This window comes from Oncorhynchus kisutch, linkage group LG9, assembly GCF_002021735.2.
Source record: "Oncorhynchus kisutch isolate 150728-3 linkage group LG9, Okis_V2, whole genome shotgun sequence".
NCBI lineage: Eukaryota > Metazoa > Chordata > Actinopteri > Salmoniformes > Salmonidae > Oncorhynchus > Oncorhynchus kisutch.
In genome coordinates, this window is record NC_034182.2 from 18,424,173 (window position 1) to 18,434,235 (window position 10,063).

General features: G+C 40.2%; 1 protein-coding gene across 1 annotated transcript in view; it reads left to right on the top strand.

The window, feature by feature from the left end:
- Window positions 1–9,859, top strand: part of lgi2a (leucine-rich repeat LGI family, member 2a) — a 29,674-nt gene extending 19,815 nt beyond the window's left edge. Inside the window, exons 6-8 of the mRNA XM_020491226.2 lie at window positions 4,687–4,856; window positions 5,973–6,137; window positions 7,565–9,859. Of these exons, the coding sequence (XP_020346815.1) occupies window positions 4,687–4,856; window positions 5,973–6,137; window positions 7,565–8,382 (1,153 nt within the window). The 3' untranslated portion in view covers window positions 8,383–9,859. The remainder of the gene's footprint in view (window positions 1–4,686; window positions 4,857–5,972; window positions 6,138–7,564) is intronic.
- Window positions 9,860–10,063: the final 204 nt, after the last annotated feature.

Consider the following 10,063-nt stretch of genomic DNA (forward strand, 5'->3'; position numbering starts at 1 on the left):
CTGTCTAGCCCAGTTGCCTCTGTACAGGTAAATGAACAGAGGACTGGATGGTTTCCCACTCTGTTTGAGCTCAAACAAGGTGAGGTGCTCTCCCCAACGTTATTTGCCCTTTTTGTTAACAACTTGGCCCATCAAATCAAACATGATAATTTAGGAGTTAAACTAAATGACACGACTCGGGACACTACTGTATGCAGATTATATTGTCCTTGCAGAGACTGAGCATGATTTACAATGTATGTCAATCTCTGGTGTACGAAGTGGAGATAGTGATCAACCAAGATAAAACCCATATAATGCACTTCAGGAAAAAGTGTACAATAAGAAGTAATCATTACTTTTCTTAAGGAGCAATATGCGTAAAGTACACTTGCTCATATAAATACATTGGTTTCCTTTTTGATGAATACATGACCTTTGAGAGGTGTATAAAGTCCATATCTGATTCTGCAGGTAGAGCGTTGGGGTCCATTGGTAGTAAATTGGAAATTTGTAAAGACCTTGGCTATTCACAAGTCTATAATTCGTGTGTGTGTACTATATTGAACTATGCTGCTGAAATCTGTGTTTGTAAAGAAACCAAAAGAACTAACTCAATTCAAAACAGAGCCATAGATGCTTCCTTGGAGTGCATAAGCCTTCTATTCAAGGAGACATGGGATGGGAGCCCAATGAAATAAGACAGAGGGGTGAAATTATTAGGTTATGGAACCGTTTTATCGATATGCATGAGGACAGAGTAACAAAAAAGGAGTTTCAACTGGGATAAAACACACAATTACCATTGGACAAAAGGAACTCAATTACATATGTTAGGAAGCTGATCTACAACACATATTTAGAAACAAGTTCCGATGCAATGTCATCCTGATCAAACACAAGTTAACCCTTAGCTACAAAGAAAAATGATCAACTGATACAGTTGAAGTCGGAAGTTTACATACACTTAGGTTGGAGTCATTAAAACTCATTTTTCAACCACTCCACAAATTTCTTGTTCACAAACTATAGTTTGTGCATGACACAAGTAATTTTTCCAACAATTGTTTACAGACAGATTATTTCACTTATAATTCATTGTATCACAATTCTAGTGGGTCAGAAGTTTACATACACTAAGTTGACTGTGCCTTTAAACAGCTTGGAAAATTCCAGAAAATGATGTCATGGCTTTAGAAGCTTCTGATAGGCTAATTGACATAATTTGAGTCAATTGGAGGTGTACCTGTGGATGTATTTCAAGGCTTACCTTCAAACTCAGTGTCTCCTTTGCTTGACATCATGGGAAAATCAAAAGAAATCAGCCAAGACCTCAGATCAATTTTGTAGATCTCCACAAGTCTGGTACATCCTTGAGAGCAATTTCCAAAAGCCTGAAGGTACCACATTCATCTATACAAACAATAGTACGCAAGTATAAACACCATGGGGCCACGCAGCCGTCATCCTGCTCAGGAAGGAGAGTTGTTCTGTCTCCTAGAAAAGAATGTACTTTGGTGGAAAAAGTGCAAATCAATCCCAAAACAACAGCAAAGGACCTTGTGAAGATGCTGGAGGAAACAGGCACAGAAGTATCTATATCCACAATAAAACGAGTCCTATATTGACATAAACTGAAAGGCCGCTCAGCAAGGTAGAAGCTACTACTCCAAACCGCCATAAAAAAAGCCAGACTACAATTTGCAACTGCATAGTACTTTTTGGAGAAATCATACTTTTTGGAGAAATGTCCTCTGGTCTGATGAAACAACAACTGTTTGGACATAATGACCATCGTTATGTTTGGAGGAAAAATGGGTAGGCTTGCAAGCTGAAGAACACCATCCCAACCGTGAAGCACGGGGGTGGCATCATCATGTTGTGGGGATGCTTTGCTGCAGGAGGGACTGGTGCACTTCACAAAATAGATGGCATCATGAGAAAAAATTATGTGGATATATTGAAGCAACATCTCAAGACATCAGTCAGGAAGTTAAAGATTGGTCTCAAATGGGTTTTCCAAATGGACCCCAAGCATACTTCCAATGTTGTGGCATAATGGATTAAGGACAACAAAGTCAAGGTATTGGAGTGGCCGTCACTAAGCACTGACCTCAATCCTATCGAACATTTGTGGGCAGAACTGAAAAGGTGTGTGCGAGCAAGGAGGACTTACAAACCTGACTCAGTTACACCAGCTCTGTCAGGAGGAATGGGCCAAAATTCACACAACTTAATGTGGGAAGCTTGTGGAGGCTACCCAAACCAATTGACCCAAGTTAAACAATTTTAAGGCAATGCTACCAAATACTAATTGAGTGTATGTCAACTTCTGACCCACTGGGAATGTGATGAAAGAAATAAAAGCTTAAATAAATATTATTCTGACATTTCACATTCTTAAAATAATGTGGTGACCTAAGACAGGGAAGTTTTACTAGGATTAAATGTCAGGAATCATGAAAAACTGAGTTTACATGTACTTGGCTAAGGTGTTTGTACATTTCTGACTTCAACTCTATGTTTTTATGTACATTACCAGTCAGAAGTTTGGACTCACCTACTCATTCAAGGGTTTTTCTTTATTTGTACTATTTTCTCAATTGCAGAATAATAGTGAAGACATCAAAGCTATGAAATTATGGAGTACCAAAAAAAAGGGTTAAACAAATCAAAATAGATTTTAGATTCTTCAAAGTAGCCACCCTTTGCCTCTATGACAGCTTTGCACACTCTTGGCATCATCTCAACTAGCTTCACCTGGAATGTTTTTCTTGAAGCGTTCCCACATATGATGAGCACTTATTGGCTGCTTTTCCTTCACTCTGCGGTCCAACTCATCCCAAACCATCTTAACTGGATTGAGGTCAGGTGATTGTGGAGGCCAGTTCATCTGATGCAGGACTCCATCACTTTCCTTCCTTGTCAAATAGCACTTACACCGCCTGGAAGTGTGCTGGGTCATTATGCTGTTAAAAAACAAATGATAGTCCCACTAAGCCAAACCAAATGGGATGGCATATCGCTGCAGAATGCTATGTAGCCATGCTCATTAAGTGTGCCTTGATCTAAATAAATCAATCATCAACAGTGTAACCAGCAAAGCACCCCCCTATCGTCACACCTCCTCCTCCATGCTTCATGGTGGGAACCACACACGCAGCGATCATCTGTTCACCTACTCTGCGTCTCACAAAGACACGGCAGTTGGAACCAAAAATCTCAAATTTAGCGCCATGATGTACACCTCTTTGTACACTCATCAGACAGATTTCCAGTGGTCTCATGTCCATTGCTTGTGTTTCTTGGCCCAAGCAAGTCTCTACTTATTATTGGTGTCCTTTAGTAGTGGTTTCTTTGCAGCAATTGAAGGCCCGATTCACCCAGTCTCCTCTGAACAGTTGATGTTGAGATTTGTCTGTTACTTGAACTCTGAAGCATTTATTTGGGCTGCAATTTCTGATGCTGGTAACTCTAATGAACTTTTCCTCTGTAACTCTGGGTCTTCCTTTCCTCATGAGAGCCAGTTTCATCATAGCGCGATGATAGTTTTTGCGACTACACTTGAAGAAACATTAAAAGTTCTTGACATTTTCCAGATTGACTGACCTTCATGTCTTAAAGTAATGATGGACTGTCATTTCTCTTTGCTCATTTGAGCTGTTCTTGCCGTAATATGGATTTGGTCTTTTACCAAATAGGGCTATCTTCTGTATACCTCCCCTACCTTGTCATAACACAACTGATTATCTCAAACACATTGAGGAAAGAAATTCCACAAATTAACAAAACACTTTAATTGAATTGAAATTAATTCCAGGTGACTACCTCATGAAGCTGGTTGAGAGAATGCCAGGAGTGTGCAAAGCTGTCATCGAGTCAAAGGTTGGCTACTTTGAGGAATCTCAAATATATTTGTATTTGTTTAACACTTTCTTTGGTAACTACCTGATTCCATATGTGTTATTTCATAGTTTTGATGTCTTCACTATATTATTCTACAATGTAGAAAATAGTCAAAATAAAGAAAAACCCTGGAATGAGTAGGTATGTCCAAACTTTTGATTGGTACTGTATGTGCATGTACTATCATCATTTTATTTGGATACAGCCAATAAAGTGTCTTATAAGCCCATGTGGGCTGGGAATCAGGAATATGCATGACATTAATGTAAAATCAATCAAATAATCAATTTGATTATAAGACATTCCAAACAGCTCATATTTTCAAAAAGAACATATCGCAGTGGGAGGGTTGGCAGATACAAAACGTTCTAAAGAGCTCTGCAGACCACTAAACCAAATGAAAAGTTCTAAATATTTTTCATACAATGAAAACAATAACAGACCCTTTAGTGCCGCCAAATTTTACACTAGTTAAGGGGGTGGAGTCATCATCTAATAGAACGAATTGGAGTCTTTTGAACAAGTAAGAGCGAAAGCAAGAGAGCGCCCGACCTCGAAGACCTACATTTGTCTCTAGGCGTCTGAGAAGAATATGATGGTCAATAGTATCACATGCTGCACTTAGAGGGAGACGCATGAGTATAGAGAGAGATGCTCATTTGTATGTTTTATAAGTGCGGGTTCAGTGCTGTGGCGACTGAGAGGTTTCATTGACAGAATTGGAGTTTAGAAAATCTGTAAACTACTGGGCTAGGGTATGGTTATGCTGTGACTGATATCTGGTTGTCTGTCCTTGCAAAGTGACCTGCGAGGAAATGCCTTTGAGTGTGACTGCCGTGCGAAGTGGCTGATGATGTGGCTGAAGAGCACCAATGCCACGGTTTCCGATGTAATTTGTGCCGGACCCAAGGACATGAAGGACAAGCGACTGAACGACATGGCCAGCCTGCACAATGAATGCATCTCAACTGGTGAGGGAGCTGACTAGTTGCAGTGGTAGAAAAAGTATCCAATTGTCATACTTGAGAAAAAGTAAGAGAAAATTGCTTATATTAAGCAAACCGAACGGCACCATTTTAATTACATTTTTTATTTACAGATAGGCAGGGGCATATTCCAACACGTGTGTTTAATGAATCCGCCATATGAGAGGCAGTAGGGATGACCAGAGATGTTATTTTGATAAGTGTGTGAATTGAACCATTTTCCTGTCCCACTAAGCATTGAAAAGAACCGTTTTCCTGTCGCGCTAAGCATTGAAAATGTAACATGTACTTTTGGGTGTCAGGGAAAATGTATGGATTAAAAAGTACATCATTTTCTTTAGGAATGTAGTGAAGTAAAAGTTGTTAAAAATATAAATGGTAAAGTACAGATACCACAAAAAACTACCTAAGTAAAAATACTTTAAAGTATTACTTAAGTACTTTACACCACTGCTAATTGCCATGGTCTTACTTGAGCCCTCCATCATAAGGCCTACTTAACATAAACTAATTACAATGATAATATAATTTATAAGAGTTGCCATAAACTATGAGAAGCATATTATGCATAACGATAGTAGCACTTTATGAGGAAATTCTCAAAACAACTGATGACAACAGTTTACCTGACAAGACTGAATTCAAACATTACAGTTTTGAATTTATGTGCAATTTACTTTTATTGTTGCCTGACGACTGGACATTGTCTGAATCTGTCACCCTAGAAGTCGTTTGTGTGACTTCAAAATGAGGGGCGTTCTACAAAACAAATTCATCAGTGATAGGATAACGAGCAACAGTTGATCCAGTGTTTGGGTTTTTCATCACTGGTTATTTGGATAAATCACAATTTTGCAGGTGTTAGCATCTTTCAAATTTCAGAAGGGGAGGGGACATTCAGCCAGTAAAGAGAGAGGGTGTAGCTCCTCGTTCCAGTTCCGCTTCTCATACTAGCATCTCTTCATCTCTTAACACGTGTGGACCCAGAACTTAATTCAGCAGCTAACCAATTACGTAAAACTTTAGTTCAAGATTAGTTTACACTGCACAACATGTTTTATTACAAATCATACTAATGCTAAGATTTCCCACTCTCCACAGATTTTATCCACCATCAGTCGGTGCCATCAGAGTCTCTGTCTGTGGACACATTCTCTTATAAAAATGACGTCTATGTGGCCATCGCTGCACCCAACACAGAGAGTTGTATGGTTTTACAGTGGGACCATATTGAGATGAACTTCAGGACTTATGACAATATCACAGGTATTTGGTAACATGACATCTTATGTCACTGAGGCTGACATATTCCTCTCTCAAACAAACTTGTGGGCAAGCGCACAGTAACATTTCAAATAGACAGGATGAGTGAAATTATTATTTGCAGCACGATTTATGTTTTAATTATTTTTTTAATGGGAAGGATGTTTAATTTAACCACAGTGTTAGTATACATGCAGATACCTGCTAACACTGTATACACAAAGCTTTATTGAGCTCCAGTATCATATTTCCCATTTTTTTAAACATTACATTGTGAATGTCAGGTGACAAGATCACTGCTTAAATATTGATGAGTATTTATATGGGGATGAGGTAGTTGGGTGGGCTATTTACAGATGGGCTGTGTACAGGTGCAGTGATCGGTAAGCTGCTCTGACAGCTGATGCTTAAAGTTAGTGAGGGAGATGTAAGTCTCCAGCTTCAGTGATTTTTGCAGTTCGTTCCAGTCATTGGCAACAGAGAACTGGAAGGAAAGGCGACCAAAGGTGGAGTTGGCTTTGGGGATGACCAGTAAAATAGACCTGCTGGAGTACGTGCTACGGGTGGGTGTTGCTATGGTGACCAGTGAGTTGAGATAAGGCAGGGCTTTACCTAGCAAAGTCATATAGATGACCTGGAGCCAGTGGGTTTGGCGAAGAATATGAAGCGAGGGCCAACCAACGAGAGCATACAGGCCGCATTGGTGGGTAGTATATGGGGCTTTGGTGACAAAACGGATGGCACTGTGATAGACTACAACCAATTTTTTGAGTAGAGTGTTGGAGGCTATTTTGTAGATGACATCGCCAAAGTCAAAGATCGGTAGGATAGTCAGTTTTACGAGGGTACAGTATGTTTAACAGCATGAGTGAAGGATGCTTTGTTGCGATTTAATTTTGGATTGGAGATGCTTAATGTGAGTCTGGAAGGAGAGTTTACAGTCTAACCAGACACCTAGGTATTTGTAGTTGTCCACATATGCTACGTCAGAACCGTCCAGAGTAGTGATGCTAATCAGCCAGGCAGGTGCGGGCAGCGATCGGTTGAAAAGCATGCATTTAGTATTACTAGTATTTAAGAGCAGTTGGAGGCCACGGAAGAAGTGTTGTAAGCTCATCTGGAGGTTTGTTAACACAGTGTCCAAAGGGCCAGAAGTATACAGAATGGTATTGTCTGTGTAGAAGTGGATCAGAGAAGCACCAGCAGCGAGAGGGACGTCATTGATATATACAGTGATATACATAGAACATAAATCATATCCATATACAGAGAACATAAATTGTGCTGCATATTTATCAGCAATAATTTTGTGGTTTATATCTAGTGCCGTTTCTCTTCCTTATCCTTAATTAATATATTTCCAGTATTTTAAAGCCAATAAACTATCATTTGAATTTCTAAATGTGTCTATTCTGTGTCTCAAATCTTAGGCCAGTCAATTGTTGGGTGCAAATCGGTCATCATCCAGAACCAGGTCTTTGTCATAGTGGCCCAGCTCTTTGGTGGTTCTCACATATACAAGTTTGATGAAGACCAGAGCAGGTTCAGCAAGTTTCAGGATATTGAGGTATCTAAGATCTCCAAGCCCAACGACATTGAAGCCTTCCAGATTGCTGGCGAGTGGTTCTTTGTGATTGCCGATAGCTCAAAGGCGGGGCTCTCCACTCTCTACAAGTGGAACGACAAGGGCTTCTACTCCTATCAGTCCCTGCATGAGTGGTTCCGTGACACTGATGCTGAGTTTGTGGATCTGGATGGCAAGTCCCACCTCATCTTGGCCAGCCGCTCCCAGGTGCCTGTAATCTACCAGTGGAGCAGGAATGCCCAGACGTTTGCCCTGCAGGGAGAGATCCCCAACATGGAGGATGTGGTGGCCGTCAAGACCTTCCGAGTCAAGGAGGACCTCTACCTGGCCATGACGCGCTATATAGGTGACTCTAAGGTACTCCGCTGGAGTGGCAAACAGTTTATAGAGATCCAATCCCTGCCCTCACGAGGTGCTATGATTCTCCAGCCATTCTCCTTCAAAGAGCGCCACTATCTGGCCCTGGGCAGCGACTTTACCTTCTCACAGATCTACCTGTGGGACGCTGATAAGAAACTCTTTGAGCGCTTCAAAGAGGTGTACATCATGGCACCACGTTCCTTTACCGTGGTATCCACCGACCGCCGGGACTTCATTTTCTCCTCCAGCTTCAAGGGCAATACACAGATCTTCGAGCATATCATCATCGACTTGAGCTTATGAGATTTCCAGGGCTTCAGCCCCTGCATCTTATGTCTTCCATTATAAACGTTGACATTTTTGTGGGGGAAAGGAAGGAGAAGGGTCCAAGAGAGGGAGAGGTAACTCAAGCAGCATTATCAAATATTTTTTCCTATTAAGCACCTCTTGTGTTTGTATACCATTTTTAAGTCGGTCATGTCCCTACTGTTCTATGGACTTTTACGCACAAGTAATCTCGGTTAACCCAGAACTAAAATCTCAAGTCATCTGGTCACCTCTGTGATTAAGTTGTGGATCTATATGTGGTAGTTACGGTTTGCAAAGTCTTGCAAAAGGAAACTCTCAGCCAAGTCTTTTCCTTTTCCACAATGTACATTGCCTTATCAGCACAGGCGTTTTAGTGTTTTGTTTGTCCTGCTGCCTCGCCGCCTAGCTATGAATAGTGATCACTCCCAACTGCTTTGTAGATACAGGGAAAAGTCGCAGCAGCACAAACCTTTAATAACAATATTATGTGACACAGAACCATTGTGATCCCGAACCCAGAACTCTTAAACAATCATTAGCAGTGCACATTTATGTTTGTATTTTGTTTATATCGTCTATATAAGCAGTTTCACAAATATTTGGGGATTTACAAAAGTTTTCATTGCTCATATTTGTTCTCTATTCCACAAATGTACAATTACTCAAGACCCTAAACAAGTCCTTGCTGCAGAGTACAACTAGATATGTGTGTATTGATTGACTAAGGGCTATATTCAATCAGATCTGCTTTAGCCAACAACCATATAGCTTATTTTTGGGGCTGTGTCAGAGGTGGAACTGCGTTAGATCTGTCAAATCCACAAGCAGCACATGGCATTATACCTAAAGCAGACATCGCCATTGGCTGCATGGAGTCACATTACGAGAAATCCCATGCAGCCTTGTTGACAAGTTCAAACACTGGAATGTGAGATGTAATCTAGAGCTCAATTAGGCTGATAGACATTTTTTTTCGTTTGAATGATTTTAAATTTGAGCATCATTATTTCTACAGTGTATATATATATAGCCTACACTTTCTCATTCTGAACTTCTAACGCAAGTAGGATGGTTGTGGCTTCGTAACAATGATCTGCTCATCTGCTCACCGATTTGACAGCTACAACGCAGTTACACCTCCGACACCTACAAAACATCAGTAATGCGGGTTTTGGCTGTTGCCAGTTAACTCTTGATCTGATTGAGTCTATGCCTGAGGCCTCATCATAGATATTGACTATGCTAGTTTGATTATTAAAAACATTGACCAAATAAGTCAACATTAATGCTCTACAGATGTATTCTTTTGAAGAATAATGATACATATTAACATATTAACACATACTTTCTGACAGAAAGTATGATCGCATTCTCCCTCCATATTGCACAGCTTGTGCTTTGCTGGCCAGTCTCATGTACTAACTCATTGTTATCAACTCTGTGAAATTGTCTTAAGTGGATCAAGCTCTGCCTCAAAACAGCAAAGTTACAGTTGGTGATCAGAGTTCAAATGAAAATGTATAATTTGTTTTGAAGAGAACACAGAGACACTATAATTGTATTGTAGTTTTTTTTTTACATACATTTCCCGGCCTCAAATGTAACATTTGCATAGTATATAATTTTACTGGTAGCGTATTTAACCATCATATGCCAATATTTGAGCCATACCTCC